Source organism: Scomber japonicus, chromosome 1 (genome assembly GCF_027409825.1).
Source record: "Scomber japonicus isolate fScoJap1 chromosome 1, fScoJap1.pri, whole genome shotgun sequence".
NCBI classification, from domain to species: Eukaryota; Metazoa; Chordata; class Actinopteri; order Scombriformes; family Scombridae; genus Scomber; species Scomber japonicus.
The window spans coordinates 1,644,712-1,664,402 of record NC_070578.1 but is presented as its reverse complement, the minus strand read 5'-3'; the positions used below and the strand labels follow the sequence as shown (position 1 = coordinate 1,664,402).

General features: G+C 42.1%; 1 protein-coding gene across 1 annotated transcript; it reads left to right on the top strand.

Annotated features, from left to right (window-relative positions):
* The first annotated feature begins 14,786 nt into the window (after positions 1-14,786).
* On the top strand, positions 14,787-19,198 carry mex3b (mex-3 RNA binding family member B). The gene is made up of 2 exons (XM_053318405.1): positions 14,787-15,404; positions 17,434-19,198. Exons 1-2 carry the CDS (start codon positions 15,185-15,187, stop codon positions 18,831-18,833), a joined length of 1,620 nt encoding a protein of 539 aa, XP_053174380.1. The 5' UTR covers positions 14,787-15,184; the 3' UTR covers positions 18,834-19,198.
* Positions 19,199-19,691: the final 493 nt, after the last annotated feature.

Below are 19,691 nucleotides of genomic sequence, written 5' to 3'. Positions count from 1 at the left end.
AATATCCTCTATGGCTCTTAAGGGAGCACTCTAAAGTCTGTGGAAGTAGCTTGGATGATGTCATAACAGTTATCTAAGACTGGGCTTCAAATCTATAACAGAGAGCATGTATTACAAATTGTGCAGAGACTTAAAGACATGAGCATTATGGGCTTCTGAGCTCAACCCATAACAAGGACTAAATGTGAGGAGATGCTGAGGAGGCCTGTGCTGCTTTGAATTTGAACTTTTTTTCTTTTGAATGTATCTCAAGTCCTCCAACTTATAGCTCACTGTGGACATGAACAACTAAACCGCTGGCATACTCTTTTAAATAACTCCCACCACATATTTTAATCTGCACAGTTTATGCTCACACTCTATGGATCAGTTGGAACAGGACCCTCGCTGGGTTTGCGGTTACCTTTCCTTTTTTTAAGTTCATTCAAACGAGACAACTGCATCCTCAACACTGTTTGCAACAATGGAGAAAGTCAACCGTGCGGAAAATCAAACTGTGGAACTGTTCAAACTGCCAGAAATCCAGCCAATCGTCCCAGGAACCAGATTGTTGATCGTTCGGGCAATTAATTAGACAATGTGACCTCAAACTGCATATTAAATGAAAAGTGATCCAGCAGAAATGAAGCCCAGGTCTAAAGTTAGTCAGCGTTACAATCTGTTTCCTTTGTAAGCTTTTGAGTCTATATTAATGTTAGTATCATTCATGAAATCTATGACTAAATATGTGAGTTAACCATCTTTTTTTACATGATTGGGACGAGACAATGAGACAATGAGACAGCACTGACATCATTAAACACTAGAAGTAACGTTCGCTGAGGATCATGGGTAGGCTAACGTAGCCACGCCAGCTATTGTCCAAAACAGCAAAAACAAAACGTATTTCTCACAATCGAAGGTGAATTTCGTTGAGTTATCCAGGACAACTTCTTGTTTTTGTGTTAAGAGGATATAAATAAAATCATCAGTGAATTATCTGGGCTTCCCAGGACACAACAGGGGTCAAAATCCCCTGGTTAAATGTTGAATAACATTTTATATATAGCGTTTATATTTTAGATTACATTTTGTGGCTAATTCACGAACTGCCATGAGAATTGACTGGTTGCTCGGGTTACTGACAGATTTAAATTGGTATGATATCATATGAACATAGGATGAGAATGGACTGCTACACTGGAGGTGATGTGAAGAACATTGGCTTTCCTTATCATGGATAGTAAACCTTGCCTTGATGTCATGTGATCTAGCTTGTTAGACAGCAGTTTTATTTTTAAGTCCATGAAGAGTTTTTTTTCTCTTTTCTTGTCAACACCAACCCTACATCTATTTTTGTTTTGTTTTTATGCAAGCACATTGTGACCAGTGTGTGTACAGTATTCTTTTCATTATTATTAGGCTAACCACTTTTATTCCTGTTGTTCAGAACAGAAATGAAAGTTTGTCATGTACCCAAAGGTTTTATTGTCTGTACAGCTCTTATTAGTTTATAATAGTTAGTTATAAAAGTATTGAACCTCAGTTGTTGAATCATGTTGGTTCAAAATAAATATGCATGTTCCATGTCTGGATGTGTCTAAAAGTGAAAGCAGACACTGCAAAGCCACTGTTTTTCATCAGATAATAATGAGATAAAATCTCATGTGAAATAAGTTTGACTAAAATGACAAAACATTGTGGTTTTGACTCAACTAGATTAAAATGTTCAGTATAATCTGAAGGCTGAAAAAGACTCAAATGTCAGAAGTTAGCATTGACTAGAATTACACTACAATAGTTATGCTTTTCTTCTACTAAGATCTCCATTCTCAGACTTTTAGTCAGTAAAAACTTGACTTTAAAAAACAGCTTCACTATATGATAAAAACGAACAAGGACATTTGGCACAGGACTGAGACTCAATAACAGAATAGCTGACAAAATGAACACTATCCTTCATGTACCTGCAGTCAACCTCCGATCCTACAATAAAACTCTACTAGCTGTCCTCCAGACTTCACACTAAAGGAGATTCATTGGCTGTCAGCCAGCCTCAGACTCTGAAACAGTGTTCTTGTTGAAATTTGTCTCGCTGCCTCTGTGACCGACTTTACATTTCTATTAAAAATTCTGAGGATAAACTTCCATTTCTTCACAAAGTTATCTTTCTTTCTGTTTATATTGTTTCTCTTATATTCATCGTTTTAAAAAGTGCTTTAAAAAACTGGTTCTTATTGTCATTATCATTATACTTTATACTATATAACCTAGCATATAATACAGCCATGCAATTTAAGCAATGGAAACATAATCATAAGTGATCTTTCTATTGTGATTTAAGGTGTCGCCAAAGAAGCTTTCCAGCTGACTGTGTGTTATCTCTTTCCTCCTCTCTCACTGAGCTCTACTGGATCTCACCCATTGGTGCCATTCTCCAGTCCATTAGGATCTTATTTCCGCTGTGGAAACATCACTCAGAGCCCATTCTCTGTCTCCACGTCTGTAATGTACCATCACTGCCAGCTTGCCTGGAGCGATCATCCATCCCTTCATCCGTTCACCCCCACCATCCCTTCATCTCTCTGTTGCAGCTGGGCAGGCGGCCCCACCCACAGCGAGCCAGAAACCATGATCTAATGTTTATATAGGAACGCCTGCAGCTCTCTGGCTGAGGAAGGGGGCTTTAGGATCGGGGGCTTTGACCGAAGCAGACTTTTTAAGGCCAGCACCAACACCAATATTTTGACTTTAGCTGGTGAACAGTGGCTCTGCACAAATAAGACTGCAGCCAGAATTCTTTTTTCTAAGCAATACAGACATTCCTGTAATAAAGCTGCCAGCGCCTTGAGTTTAGTGTTGATAGCATCTTTAAAGCTTCCACCAATGGAATCTGAAACGTTGGTGACCCGTTGAGTGTTTTAATAGTAATATTTCATCTCCACTTTTGAAAAACAACAACGTGCTACTTGCAGAAGAGGGAAGTAATGAAGTACTTTGTTACTGTACTTAAGTAGATTTTTCAGATATCTGTATTTTACTTGAGTATTTATTTTTCTGATGGCTTTTTACTTTTCCTTCCTACTTTTGAACACAAATATCTGAACTTTCTGCTCCTTACATTGTCAAAACAGGCTTGTTACTTTCAACTTTGGTGACTTTATAAAAAGAAGACATGATGTGCAAATAAGCGATAGAAAACAGATTTTTTTTGTGCCGCTCTGTGTCTGCTCCGTCTGCCCACATCAAAATCTGCTACTGGAATGAAAGTCTAACAATGTGTGCAGACTGTGCAGGAATATGACCAACATATGCTGAGCACTGTGCACAGTTTACAGAGCTCCATTATAACAGTGAGAGAGCCAGTGAGGAGAGATTAACACCAGTTTTTAAAAAATTAGCGTGTTATGCTCGGCAGTGGTGATGCTAGGTTCTGTTGGCCCACACAATAAACCCACTGTGCAGGTTAACAAAAGAGGAAAACTATACTCTGTAAACTATATTCTGTGTGCCGAGAACTTATTTTTCATTTTTTTCAAGTTATCAAAAGACGTATTGTGAATCATTGATGGTAAAAATTCAATTTGACTTTTTACTTTTGTGCTTAAAGTCAGTGTAAAGCAGTGTTTCTCAACCGGTGGGGCGCGCCCCCCTGGGGGGGCGCGAACACTCTCCGGGGGGGGCGCGAGCGGGCGCGAGTAGGCAACAGGATGGAGGGAAAAATCATAAAAATAAAAAAAAAATCATTAAAAACAAATCGCGAAAATCCCCATGTCGAAAATGCAAGTGGTTGGACTACTACACATTGTGTAATGGAAGCCTTGCAGACTTTATCACTGATGCAGGCACGTCACACGATTTCACCTCTTTATTTCAGTCAGCGTCTGAGCACCTGTCTGCAATGAGACAACAATTTGCGACGTATTTCAAAGAGGATTATCGCTCTTTCGCGTGGGTTCGAGATCCATTTGTGTGCACAGCAAACGAGCTGTCAATTGACATGCAGGAACAGCTTATTGAGCTGAAGAGTGACAGTAGGCTGAAGGAACGTTTCACCTCCTGCCCTCTTTCGTCATTCTGGGCAGCATTGATGCAGGAATACCCTCAACTCTGTGACGTCGCATTGAAGATTCTCCTCCCTTTCGCGTCGACATATTTGTGTGAGGCAGGCTTCTCGAAAATGACTGCACTCAAAACGAAATACCGGAATCGTGCACAAATTGAGGATGATTTGAGGCTATGTTTATCAGACATTGCACCAAGAATTGAGGATCTTTGCAAGGCAAAGCAGGCTCAGGTCTCACATTAACATCGCCTACCTCCCGGTTATAACAATAGCCTAGTAATGATAATAGGCCTATGATAATAATAATAATAATAATAATAGTAATACTACTACTACTACTACTAATAATAATAATAATGATAATAATAACAGCAAAGCATGTAACTATAATTATATAGCTAGCCTAGTAATGATAATAGGGATATCACTACTCATAATAATAATAATAATAATAATAATAATAATAATGCCTGCAAGCTCACATTAGAAGTCTGGTGCTACTGCCAGTTATAACAATAGCCTAGTAATGATGATAGGTCTACCTGATGATTATAATAATAATAATAATAATTATAATAATAATAATAATAATAATAATAATAATAATAATAATAATAATAATAATAGTGTGGGCCTAAAAATAACAAATCTATTATTTTATATATCTATCTATCTATCTATCTATCTATCTATGCAAGGTGGTGTAGTGGGGTTGGGGCCGCGAGGGAGGGTGACACCGGGAGGAGGGGGGGCCCCAACTGCAATGAACCAGCTTTGGGGGGGCCCAGCTTGCAAAAGGTTGAGAACCCCTGGTGTAAAGTAAGAATAAATATGTGTTCTGAGTTTGACATACCACAGACAAGTGTGTTGTTAACCACCCTGCCAAATTTGAATGATTAAAAAAATCGCCAAATATATGAAATTAGGCTTCAAAAATCAGTCTCTTTCTCTGCTCCCAAACACTGTGGGAGTGCCCGCCGAGTTCGCTGAAACCCCGCCCCCTACCAAGTGTCACCTGTCAATCAAAGTCACCACCTCTACCAGAAACACGGACACTAGGTCTGAGAGCTTTCTGCTGCTAACTCAGCGGCTAGCTCGGCGGCTAACTCTGCGGTTAGCTAATTCAAGCTAACACACACACACACACACACACACACACACACACACACACACACACACCTATCTATCTACAAAATCATGTTTCAAGGTTTTTTTCTTAAAGGAAAACAACATCTTTGCTTTTACATTGTCCACATTGAACCAAGTATGTAAAAAATATAAAGCTATCATCTTATGCACCATTAGAACAAGTACAATAAATACATATAGTTAAACCTTCTCCTCGGTCATAAACTGTGTCTGAAATCACTTATTGTCACTATTACAATAATAACGACTTTATTGTTATTTGGTTTATACATGCCATACACTTTATTTTCTTATTCCATAGTTGGATTTTTAAGGACACTTTATTTCACACTCACAGTAAATGTAGTGTACTATATAGTAAATCTGATGTGATTTGGGGAACAGTCTTTCTGCATTTATTTTGTTAGGCTTTTAACATCCATTTGAGAATGTTGCAACAATACATCTATCTATACTTAAGAATTGATCATTATATTTTATGTGATTCAAACAACAGTGTGGAGTTCCAGTGTTTCCTTCACAGATATATCTTTATTCAAACCGAGCGTCTGAGATCATGGATCATGTTTTTGAGATGCTCCCCACCGGAATTTAAGATAAGAGGAAGGCGGTGTTACAATCTGATCTACATGTCTCAGTAGAATCACTTCAGGTTAGGATCCTCCAATAGAAAACAAGGACAACTTTGTATATGAGCAGTCACACTGTGTTATAGTCATCATATGAGAATTAGGTGAAGTAGCTGGGCTCAAATCTGATTCAGTATCAGCAGAATACACCTGCAAAACCACTCATCTGTCTCAAACTAAATACATGAATCCATCACTGAGCAGGATATGAAAATGGAGCAGTGAAAATGACATATAGAAAACACATCTCAAAGGGTTAGCTGCCTATAAAAATATCTGTTTGAAGTAAGAAAAAAAAGTCTTTCCTCTTTCTCTCCGCTCCATTCATAAGTGTTGGCCGGTAAATTCTGCTGAGCCAGGAGGAGACGTGATGGAGCGTTTTATTTTCTCCTCCCCAAGCCGTCACTGTTTATACACCGGCCTTGTATATTCATTTGGCAGAGGAGTTGGCGAGGAAGAAGGGAAGGGGTTTCCCGCTGGGCTGCCTAGTGACCGGCAAGCAGTCTGAAGGGGGGAATGGAAGGAGGGAGGCAGGAGGGGGGGGCAGGGACTTTGTCGGGTCTGGTGGAAGGGAACTGATTAGGCTCTGCAGAAGTGGAAATTAGAGTCTCTCTCTGCTCTGGAACATTTTTTGCTGCTGCTTATCAGGGTGAAAACCTCGTATCTGCACTGAGTTTAACGTTCCAGGAACTAAGAAAATCAGCTCATGATTCCAACACGTCTTCATCACTAAAAGACAAAATATATTGTTTAACAGCATCTTCCAAAATGATGCAAATGATGCTATTATGAAAAATGAGTCCTTTAAGTGTTGGCTGATCTGCCGCCTCTATGTTAAGATCTAGGTGAAATGAGCTGCAGTGGATACTAAGATACTAACACAAAGAGGGGAATTGGATACTAAACCAAACCCAAAGAGGATAAGACTGTCTTGATTGAACTGATCAGACCAGGTGTCTCATATGAGCTTCAGCTGAACTGGATTCCACTTTAGCACAAATAAAAAGGCCAATCACTTACACTGGAATGTCATCAGTAAGGCATCTCTCCACAGTCAGCATGGAGACGAGGAACAATTACAACTACCCATAACTGAAGTGAGTGAGATGGACAGGCTTGGAAAAAAATGTGAACTTGTACTTTAAAGTCCGTGTAAAGTAAGAATAAATATGTGTTCTGAGTTTGACATACCACAGAAAAGTGTGTTGTTAACCACCCTGCCAAATTTGAATGATTAAAAAAATCACACAAAAAAGTTGTGTAAAAATCAGCCTCTTTCTCTGCTACCAAACGCTGTGGGAGTGCCCACTGAAACCCCGCCCCCTACCAAGTGTCACCTGTCAATCAAAGTCACCACCTCTACCAGAAACATGGACGCTACATCTGAGAGCTTTCTGCTGCTAGCTCGGCGGCTAACTCAACTGCTAGCTCTGCAGCTAACTGGCTAACTGTAGACTGTAGCAGTAGTAGTGTGTGCTGAATGTATTTATACCTCTACAGCAGCAGGGTTTATGCTAATCACCGCCGCGTTACAATTTGTTACGCCCACTAAATCCTGAACACAGAAATGTTGAAACACAGTTTGTGAAGCCTAGCTCCACAATTCAAATCTAAATGGTTGAAATGCTTTTTAAACCTTTTTTAGAAATACATTTATGACCTATTTAATGTGTTTAGAAAAAAATGTCTGAATTCACTTTACATGGTCTCTAAGATTGCAGAAAGAAATTTCAGTTAAGGTGAAGAAAAGGCCATGGTCATATGAAAAGTGACAAAGGTGATTGTGATTTTTGAAGACAACTTAAATTTCAATAAATAAGATTCTGCGCCTCTGTTTCTTATTTTGGGGGGTGGTGGTGGGGGGGGGGGGGGTTGAAAGAAGAGAATCTGTGATCCTACAGAACAACCACATTATTCTTCATCTTAGGTGAAAAGATGACATATGGCTAAAATCTGCCAAAATTTGGAACTGTGGATTTTTCACATGACACCATGAGCTGGTCAGCTATTTGACTGAATGTGAGAGGAGAACGGAGAGAGAGAGAGGGAGGGAGAGGGAGGCAAAGACAAAGAGCTGGGTTGTGGCTGGATGTGGTTTGCTGTTGAGGGGAAGAAGGGAGGGAGGGATGAAGAAGAAGGAGGACGAGGAGGGTGAACGGTGCGTTGTGGTGCATTGTGGGCCGGCGGCTCCAGCTGCCCTGCCGCTGTGCTGTTTGGCTCACCCAGCGTCTGGCAGGCAGCCAATCACAGTGCAGGGAAGCAGTGCCACTTCAGTTCAGTGTGTCAGAGCGAACAGGGGAGGGAGGGAGGGAGGAAAGGAGGGGAGAGAGGGAGATACGGGGGATGTAAGGAAGAGGAGAGGAGGGGAGCAAGGGGAGAGAAAGAAGGGAGGCATGGAAGAAGCAGACGGGGGAGAGAGAGAGAGAGATACAGAGAGAGAGAGAGAGAGATAGAGAGAGAAGGAGGAGGAGATGGAAATGGGAGGAGGCAGACAACATTGCATCCATACCTGCAGATCCCAGCACATAGCCTGCACCATTTCTACTGCTGTCACTTCAAAGCAGAACCCCCCCCCCCCTCCTTCTGCACAGTACAGTATGTAGAATAAAAACCAGCACTAACATCTAGAAATAGACATAAAAAAACACACATAAAAAAAGATGCATGCATACTGATGAGCTGTTAAAATCTACTCCACCTCACATCTACACCTTTCCTCTGCTTTCTCTCTAAGCTGCAAATAAGAGGAAACAATAAATCATGCATTTCCTGTTTTCTGTTCCTTTGTCATGTGTTATTTGGCTGAACGCAGTGCAGACACACACACACACACCAATTATGTTCTTGACTTTAATACAATTTCATCATACTGGAGTGACAGCTCTTGTCTTTCAGCCTCCGCTCTCTCTCAAGGGTTTTTTTTTTGTTTGTTTGGGTTTTTTGCTGGTGTGTGGATTAGTGGTGGGAAGATTAAAAAACCATTTACACACAAACTGATTCTCCTGATTAGAACAAAGAGGCTTTCACATCCAGTGATGTAAGAGGTTGTAAGGAAGAAGAAGAAGTAGGAAAAAAAGAAAAAAAAGAAGGGATTTCTTATGTTAAAATGCACCACAAAAAGTGTCCCATTTTCCTTTGTCTAACCTTGAGTCTGGATCAATTTACAGTCTGCGGCTAACACACCCTCCTACACACACACACACACACACACACTGGCCTCACCTTTGTCCTGCTAACATGCCACAAACCTAAAGCTCACCGTTGGCAACACTACAAAAAAAAGAACCCAAATGAAAACCACCTTGTGTGTGTGTGTGTGTGTGTGTGTGTGTGTGTGTGTGTGTGTGTGTGTGTGTGTGTGTGTGTGTTTGTGTGTGTGTGTGTGTGTGTGTGTGTGTGTGTGTGTGTGTGTGTGTGTTTGTGTGTTAACCGGTCTCTAAACCACACAAGCGTTCTGCATCCTTCCATCTCCATCTGTGTGTGCTCTGTGCTGTTCCTCCTCTCTGTTGCACAGTGCAGTATGTGCCACCCACCGCTCATATAATGGAGGTTCCTGCTTTTTTTTTTTTATACTCCGCAGCTTCAGGAGAAGCACTCTGGAACACAATGAAACCTTCCTCAGCTCAGAGAGTTTAATGTCCTGCGGTTTCAGGATTTCATTGGCTGTTGGCAGCTTCAGTCTAATGTAGAGCTGAGTGTGCTATGAGTTTCTACCTGTTCTTATCACACACTCCTCCTGCATCCCACTGCCCCCCTTCACCTCACCAAGGACTCTGCATGTCTTTGCAGTTTTGATGAAATTAATCAAATGTGGATGACACAGGTGCACAGTTTCTGACAGTCTCTCCTCCTCCTTCAGGCTGTTGTACTGAGCTGTTCACATGTAAAGCGAGAAATTCAAATATTGCCTACTATCACACATCTGCACATCTGGCCAATCACTGCGTAAGACCTGCTGTACATGGTTCTTGTACTGGACTTCACAAACTCATGCATGCACCCAAAACCCTTCATATTCAGTCTGACAGTGAGACAAACATACTGAGGCCTTTATATATTAAACCTCAATACTGCTGAATGTATCTGTAGCGCTCAATATCAAAAACTGTCAAGTAAAAAAAGCAAAAATAAGAAAGTTCATATTTTAAATCAAAAAAGGGCTTTTTGTTTTCTCAGTTATGGCACCAGAAAACATATGAATGTTATTGGTATAGAAATGTATGACTTATTATAACAGTATTGTATCAACGCTAGTATAGAAAAATTTGAAATGATATACCGAGCCCTCGCTACTCTAATGCAGCACCGCTCACATAGGTTGTTTTTCACCAGAGCTATTGGCACCACTCACTGTAAAGTGTTCATCTTATCAAATAGCTCTTGTCAAAATTGTGTCCCAAAATGTGTTTTCTATTATAAAACAGGTGAAAAAAAATCTGCTGATGAATAATATTTCAATATTGTTTGAACGTGTTTTTTGTGGGCTTTTCTTTTAGAATTTTCTGGAATCTTTTATTAAAACTACACTGTCGCCCATAAAGTTAGAATAATTTTGTTTTCAGACACAATCCTCTGTTCATTCCTATTTAGATTTTTATTGTGATACAAGGAAGAGATTGATTAATAAAGTTTTGAGAATATAGAATTTATCTGTCAAGATTGAATCACATTGTCACAATCATTTCATGGAAAGAGGTAACAAATATTTTATTCCAACTTTTTTAGATTTTAGAAGATCTGATTTTAGAAAAATGATTTTTTTTTTTTTGTTTTGTGTTAATTTTTTGGCCACTTGGTGGCAGCGGAACAAGCTGAAAACACAACATCTGCTATATTATCATCTTATAAAGCTGATATGTGTTAGTCAATCATTGCTTTCCTACATTCCAGCAGACACAGAACAACATCAGTATTCATTTGGAGCTGTGTTTTTGCCCAACTGATAAATTTAAGTCCAATATTTACTCTCCGTTTAGCTCTGGTTTGGTCTCCACCAACTCCTGAGAAAACTATCTGTCTTTTAAGCTGCTAAATGCTCCACTATACTGTGTCAGTGAGCTGGTTGGAGATGAGCAGGGAGTGTACAGTGGATCTAACTGCTGGAAACGAGGTCAATGGAAAAATATCAATTAGTGCATCTTTAAGGAGTCAATTACAAGGAAATGACAGGCAGTTAATATGCAGTACTGTAGAGAAGCTGTTTGAATACTGTAGTTGAACCAGTGGCACATGCTCTGTCAACAACATAGCGCTGCTTTTGCATAATCTAGAGCTGCAGCAGACAGCCTATGGGATATTATGTGTGCGTATGTGAGGTCAGGGTGTTTAGAGTGACGATGCAGCGTGCAGACAGGCTGCTCTCTATCCTGTGACCTGCTGTTTACTGTGACCCAGTGTCTGTGTCTGCAGCCCTGCAGCTACAGCAGCGACTGGCAGAGCGATCGCTAAGCCCTGTCTGTCTCCGTCGCTCTCTGGGTTAGAGGAGGCTAAGCTTTTCTTCCTCTCATTAAAAGGCATACGGGTAATCGCCTCTAAGCAGCTGGCTAACGCGTAACACCAAACAACAAATATCAGCCATGATGCAGCAATCAGCATCCATCTGGGCTTCAAGAAAGAGCAATGGGCCACATTCTGGGCCTGGACAGAACCCACTACAACAACACTAGGCTCTTAATTCAATTCGGTAGCAATTTATTTTATCACACCCTCAAAGCTTAGGGAGAATTTTACGGCAGAACTGTGAACACAAACAAACGAAAGAGAGATGGAAATGTAGATAAACTGAGCTGCAAGGAGTGCTGCCTTTCGATTATTTCTCTACACGAAACAGACTCCGAGGTTTAGAGAGCTCTGAGGACGGGTGCCAGTCTTTCCCATTGAATGTTTCTATAACAGGATTATTATGTTTTTTGGGGGGATATCGTCTACATATCAGGGTCAGGTGAAGCCAGCAGCTATATGGGTCTTTTACTGAAATACACAGGCAGCGGCTTAGCTTAGCTTAGCTAGATGTCATAGCTATTAACAGAGAGATAGTCTGATTCTCTACTTGATGGATATTAGATTTGGAGATGAGAGCATGATATTATTGAGAGATTTAGTAAAAATAACAAGATAATAATAGAAACATGTCATAATAGTAAACATAATAAATCAGGACCATTGGAAATGATCATATTATAATTAATTATTTTTAATGATGATACTTCTGTGTCTGGATCATATTGGGTAATTCCATATATTTGACTATCACAGCAAACTGCAATATAATATTGTGATACTGTTACTCAACTCCCACTATGTAGATTATTAGACCCAAAGGCTCACAAATAAACTGACTGGTCCTAATCAGGTTCCAGGTGGTTCTCCAGAAAACCTGGAAATAGGTACTAAATGGACATTAGGGTGGTAGTGTTTTGTTCTTGCTGTCTACACTGTCACATATTAGATGCCTTCTACTTTATGGTGCATTCTGTCTTAATTAGAAAGGCATCACTTTGTTTTTAAATCTTGAATCATTAAGAATATGTAGAAGAGATTCGTCTCCTATTTACATGTGGAGATGACAACTGTAATTGGACGCTACATTCTCACATACACTCATATGTATCACCATGTTATTCTCCTTTGAATCATTCATATTTAGGATTAATGTTGTCTTTCTATGGAGATTTTACATTATTCTGATCATGGAGCATGCTGATGTCATTCCTCTGTATTTCTTCTCAGAGTTTGGTGGTTTCACCCGTGTGTTGATATACTTTGGGGAATATAAACTTCTCAGTGTATCACGGTTAAATAAAATTGTTGCCTTAAATAAAAAAGGTAAAATGTTTCCCAATTAAAATCCCCCCCCAAAATATTTGACCAAATAAAAAAACAAATCTTACCAAACATTTGACTTTTGATACCTAATTAAAAAGTCTCTAGACTCTAGACATGATGCAATACTTGATGCTGATTGTAGTGCCTGGACTTTGGAAATAACCAAAATAGAGTAGACAGTGAAGAAATTGTGCACCACTTTATATTTAGCAACAAAAATCCCCTCTGATGAGGAGCCATGAGCCCAAATCTTATCAAATGTGATTCAAGTATGTGTTGACTTGTAGTCCGGGATTTGAGAAAGTATGGGAACCATTTAGCCTGTATCAGATTGAATAGGTTCAGGATAGCTTGGAATGGTGAGAGGGTGGTGGGGGCGAGCTGAGGTGTCAAATATTAACAAGAGGGTCCCATCCCATCACCTCCTCCGGTTCTTGAGCGGTTCCTCATTTGCATTGGCATTGTGCTCCAGGAGTGAGGTGACAAAGCAAAGTGCTTCTGGTCTCAACGGTTTTCAATCGGCTTGAAATCCCTTTTGTGTTGGCCTAACGCCCCCCTGACAACCCCTCTCTCCCCCCCCTCCACCTCCACCGTCCTCCTGCCCTCCCCGGTCTATGGCCATCCACAAAGGCCACCAACCCATCACCCTGCAATGTTCTTCATGTTTAGGCTTCATAAAGCCACACTATGCTGAGAAATGATATGCAAACTGCCTGTAGCTATTGTTCATTAAGACTGCACTGTTGCATCTGAGGTGTATTAAATGCTCCTTTTCAAACTTTTGATATAAAGACAGGAAGGCTTTTCACTGTCAGATAGGAATCCCAAAATCAAATTAAAACTATTGTCACTGTATAATCTACACTGATAAAACAGTGTGTGGATAGGATATTATCAGGAGACTTTAATGATAACATGCTGTACCCATTGACTATTGCTGAAGCATAAGATATTAGAAAAGTACTATATTGTTATATTGTCACTATGTGAAACCCTGTATCTCCAAAATATATCAACTTTCCTTCAAGCAGATTTATTCAGTATGTCTTTCCTATGTTATTTATCATTGTTACAGCTAACCAATCTAGTTTCTTACATCTAGTTACAAAGTTATTATATCTAATTATAACCTGACTTCACACTTTAATCCTATTTTGGTTCTCTGCTCTTTTAACTCGTTATTTTGTTGACAAGGCTTTACCTCCTCATTGTTTAGGGTGCCACAGGCCATTATGAATGTGTTATGGATGGAAAATTAATAACTCCAAAATTAACTGTTTCCCCCCTTCAAATTAGACCCCAAAGATGCAAAACTGCCTGTTAGGCTAAACAAATAGACTTTTTTTTAATTTGGGGCTTGCAGAGAGACGTATAAAGAGCTGTCTACATCAATCACAAATACATATACATACAAATACAGAAGTAATGAATCATTTTCTGTAAAATTCGGAAACATTCAGCATTTCAAAATCATGTTTATAAGCAATTCCCATCAAATTAGGAAAAGTATAAAGCTGATATAACAATGTAGAATGTGTTTATTTTGTTCTGTTTGGGAAGGCTGAGGGTCTCGAGGGCCTCCAAATCTGTTTGGCCTCAATCTGTACACTTTGCCAACAAGTCGAGGTGTGTCTAAGATGATGTCATATGTTGTAAAGTAAAGTATAACTCTTTATATATATTATATTTAAGCCTATATATTCTTCAAAATTCTCTATTCCAGAGCGGAAATCCCCCCCAACAGTGTCACACAGGAGGGATGGATCCCTGGATGGAACAAAAATGATTTACAGATCATCTTTGACCCAATGTGTTCATTGATTTATTGAGTTCATATAAGTATTAATGTCTCTAACTGTATATATGAGTTATAAACTACATTTCATGCCAATAAAGAATGTCTGAATAAAACTAAAAGGGGTAAAAAAGCAAACAAAGAGAGAGACTGAGAACAAAGAGGAGGGCGTGCCTGTATACGCGTACCCGCCCTCTTATTACCAATGCAGCCAATCATCTGGCTTATATGCAAATGATCCCCCAACACCGCATCGTCCCTGCCCTGGTGGTGACGTCACCCGCACATCTCTCTGTCTGGCTCTGCAAAGACTCAGACAGAAGCAACAGAGGACCTGAGGGAAGGCAGCCGGGGAGGGGCACTTTGTCAGGAAGGAATATTATTACTATCTTCACCGCCGGCTCTGCTCTGGAATAAACACGCTTTTTTCTTCTCCGTCTTTCCGTGCAGCAGCAGCACAGCCCGGCTCGGCTCGGACCGGGACATCCAGTTTTGAACTGGGAAAAACGAAAGGGGGTGGATGTTTTTTTGTAGCTCCTCGCACTGTTTTTCTTTCCCTCCTCAGCCGCACTGATTTATTTTGCACTGACCAGTTGTCTTTGAAAAACCGGGTCCGGTGCCTCTCCCCTCCTCCTCCTTTCCCTCTCCTTTCTTTCTCCCCAGATCACTCCTTGTTTACCCTCCTTCCTTTTTTGTTATTGTGCCTGTTATCTGATCCCTTAACGCTGCAAAGTCGCAAAGATGCCCAGCTCGCTCTTCGCCGACAGCAGCGTCCAGGGAGATGCACTGGACGACCAGAGAGCCCTGCAGATTGCCCTGGATCAGCTCTCCCTGCTCGGCTTGGACAACGACGAGAACCCGCTGTACGACAACCAGGAGCCCCGGAAAAAGAGCGTCAACATGACCGAGTGCGTCCCGGTTCCCAGCTCCGAGCATGTGGCTGAGATCGTGGGCAGACAAGGTGTGTGTTTCAGTGTTTCACCACAGTGTGTGTCATGTTATGCAGCAGCAGCAGCAGCAGCGCCTCAGGTACGAGCACGTCCCGAGCTATTGTCCTGAACACACAGCAGATACACGCTCACTAACAGCGTGTATTATCTGCCGGCGGACTTAAGCTGCTTTTTTAACATTTTATCTAAACATGTTGGCATCACTTGTGAATTCGGCATCTGCATAACCCATCAGGATGTAATCACTTCAATACAAACTTTTGTAAGTGTCTCGCTAGTTTAGCCACTCAACGCTGGTCTATAAATGCACAGTGGTGGGCGGCATTCTAACACATGAATCAATTCAAGAAGTTGGCATTTAAGTGAAATAAGTGCCAACTGTGATGAGTGTGTGTATGCCGAATTAAAGAGTAAATAGAAACACCTCTGATCAGATACTAAATTATATTGTCGGTTGTGTACACGCTTACAGGCATGTCAAAAAACACTAAATTACCATTTTTATGAATGGAGTTTAGTTTTGAAGGAATATAACGACACGTACAGTCCAGTGGCGGTTCTAAACCAGTTTTAATGGAAGGGGGGGGGGGGGGCATACAACCTCAGTACAAAATCATGGCAATAAATCTGTCATTTTATTATTAATGCAGACTCTTCATTCAGGGGGTCCGGACTCAGAGTTATGGGGGCACTGGCCCATGTTGGCCCCTCCCTAGAACCGCCCCTGCCTGTTTAAATAACACTGGAAGACACTTCCTGAACCTCTGGGTTGAAGTGAAGCTATGCCTGCCGAGCTGACAGGTCATTATAATCATTATCTGGTAAATTAGTACATGTAGGTCACCAAATGATCAGCGCTGCCTCTGCTACAGCGTTACCCCAGATATGTGTCTTTTCTTTGCTGATCGATCCCCAGGCTTTATTTGATGCTATATGATGATGAAATAGCACAGGATCAAATTAGGACAACGGTCACGATCTTACCTTGCCACAGGCAGCAGACGCCCATAGCTGAGCAGACCTAACACAGTCTCCCAGCTGTAGGGCTGCAGGGCGGTACTAGTGCTTGGTTACATATGCGGATTCTTTTCCCCTCCCTGCAATATTACTGCTGCTGCTGCTGCTGCTGCTGTTGTTGTTGTTGTTCCCAGAAAAAACAAAGGGACTGTAAGGATCCACCACTAACTCCCACTCTTCCACTAAAAAGCCATCACAGTGGGGCGTTTGTGAAGATCTATCTATTTACATCATACATATCCCTCTCTCTCTTCCTGCACCCATCCCTCTTTTTTTGTCAGGTTACATCAGGTTATAAGTTCGGAATGAGAAAAAAAAGTGGATTAACTGTGACCTCTGGGATTATTTTAAGGGAGAGCGTCATAACAGAGACCCAGTCCTCATTTAACCTCTGTCAGTTTGATTCAAAGTCATTCTCAATTGATTTAAAATGTGAATTAGACGAGACTATAGGTGGGTTCACCCTCCTCTACATGCCTGCTTACATCACGCCGTCCCACTCAGCTGGCTTTGCTCTTCTAATTATGTCATTCTTCCAAGGCTGTTTCCTCAGCCGGTCCGTTTTGATCATAAAGAGATGTGTGTGTGCCGGAGGCTGTTGGAATGCAACTTAATGCACCGATGCCAGGCAATGAAGTGATTAAGTAGCTTTTTCCTCTCTTTCCATAATGCTATTAGTATAAAAATATAAATCAAGAGTGTAACAGCAGCTGTTTTGGATTTTTGGTAAATGAACAGGGATCCGCGTGGATCCAGAAGTGAGTTTTCTTTTGTGAGTTATTTTTGTCGTGCTGTATGCTCATGGTGGTGCAGCATGTGGTTTGAATTTGTTCTTCTCCAAAAGGGTGGTTTCACCCGATTTCTGAGGCCATTGGCCTTGTGAGAGACAATAATAAACATCCAGCAGCTGTTTTGAATAGTCTTTAAGTAATGGTTTAACACATGACATATTTTGATCTGTTATTATTTTGGAACCTTTCCTCACTCCCCCCCCCCCACCTCTTTTTTGCTCCCGTGTCTCAGGTTGCAAGATCAAAGCGCTGCGAGCAAAGACCAACACCTACATCAAGACTCCGGTTCGAGGTGAGGAGCCTGTGTTTGTGGTGACGGGCAGGAGGGAGGACGTGGCCATGGCCAGGAGGGAGATCATCTCTGCCGCAGAGCACTTCTCCATGATCCGAGCCTCCAGGAACAAAAACACCAGCGTGAACGGGAGCGGCACCCCGGTCCCCGGACCCCCTAACCTGCCGGGACAGACCACCATCCAGGTGCGGGTGCCTTATCGCGTGGTGGGTCTGGTCGTAGGTCCCAAAGGCGCCACTATCAAGCGCATCCAGCAGCAGACCCACACCTACATCGTCACACCCAGCCGAGACAAGGAGCCGGTGTTCGAGGTTACGGGGATGCCGGAGAACGTAGACCGGGCCCGCGAAGAGATCGAAGCCCACATCGCCATGAGGACGGGAGGACTTATCGAGGTCCAGGATGAGAATGACTTCCACGCCAACGGGACGGATGTGGGTTTTGATCTGCACGGTCACGCCACCTTGTGGTCCAAGCCCAGCGCCGGGATGACCCCCACCTCGGTCCGCAAACCCTTCTCAAACTACCGCAACGACTCGTCCTCCTCCCTGGGCAGCGCCTCCACAGACTCCTACTTCGGCAACAACGGTTCCCGCATGGCCGACTACAGTCCCCCCAGCCCCGCACTCAGCTACACCACCACCAACAACAACGGCAACAACAATAACAACAACATCAACGTCAACACCAACGGCAACGGGTTTGTTTACGGAAGTGAGGTGATCTCTCCTGACTGCACTGATCTAAATTTTGACTCCTCGCCCGGGTTTGACCCCACGCCGGCCCCGCCGGGCCTCCTGTGGTCACAGTACGAAAGTCACATGACCCCCTCCTCCACCGGAGGCAGCTCCCCCACCTCCACATCAGCCATGTTCCCCAACAACTCCACTAATGCCAACGGGATAGTGGTGAGTCAGAGAAGAGTTAACGGTTGCACACCTCAGCCCAGACTGTCCCCTCCCCTCCAAAACCACAGTGGAGGCCCAGCAGAGCACCCGTTAGCCCGGAGGGTGCGCAGCGACCCAGGCGGAGGCCCGCTCAGTTACCCCGGTTACTCCAACATCTCCTCCCTGCCAGGCCCTCACCTTCCCGGGGTACCGTGCGATTCCTCGGCCTCGTCCTCCTCCTCCTCTTCCTCCTCCTCCACCTCCTCCGGCACCAGCCGAAAAGGAAGCCGCGACTGTTCGGTGTGCTTTGAGAGCGAGGTCATCGCGGCCCTGGTCCCCTGTGGGCACAACCTCTTCTGTATGGAATGTGCCAATCGTATCTGTGAGAGAAGTGAGCCCAAATGCCCTGTCTGCCACACCGGCGTCACTCAGGCTATACGTATATTTTCATAAGAAGCGTAACTCTGACTGTCTCATCAGAGACCGGCTACAATAGCAACAATAGACTCTTCATACTGCTTTAATGGGATCGCCCAATCATCATCAGTTTAGAAAGTGTACATAGATATACATATGTATGTAAGAGGCTGCAGTATCCAGAAGAAGGGACAGACACCCTTGTCGTGCTCCGTCATAGTTGTTAATAATATACTGTAGCTTGGGGAAATATTTTCAACATCTAAGTGCATGTTTTAAATATTACAGCGTAGTAATCAATAGTTCTAGTAAATTGTACCCTATATTTATGAAGTGAAGAGACACAGAGGGGTCATGATGGAGGTACGTGGGTCAGACTGTTAGCTGGCTAAGCCTTCCAGTTTTGCCGATCGAATGTAGTGAGGGGGGGGGGGGGGGGCGTGGCTGGGAAACATGGAGGGCTTCCAGCAGGACAGGACTATTGACTTACAAAGATACTGCAGCTCGAGTTCAGAAACCACGTTAAGGGAGAGCAACAACATATCCTACATATATATGTATAGAATAAATTTCCACAAGTTGAAAGTTTTAAATGACATTAATACAGATTGAAGTATTTTATTCTTTTTTGACTTGAAAGATTATATTTCTTATTGCAAAGATGTTTACAGATATTTTAATTTAAGTTCAGTGAACTTTTTGTAGCTGGGTTGAAATATTGTTTATTTTTTAGTATGGCCTTATGGCATTGATCACTGTATTATTTTAATATCACACAACTGTGGGAGGAAATCCAAATCCACAAAATGTGTATTGCATTTGACAGTATTCTGTTGGGATGGAGTTTTTATAGGTTCAGCAAAAAATGTCTTTTAAATCTGCTTCACCCAGCAT

Coding starts and splice junctions, on each gene's coding strand:
- mex3b (XM_053318405.1), top strand. CDS start 15,185: ATGCCCAGCTCGCTCTTCGCCGACAGCAGCGTCCAGGGAGATGCACTG. Junction 15,405..17,433: donor TGAGATCGTGGGCAGACAAG/GTGTGTGTTTCA, acceptor CCCGTGTCTCAG/GTTGCAAGATCAAAGCGCTG.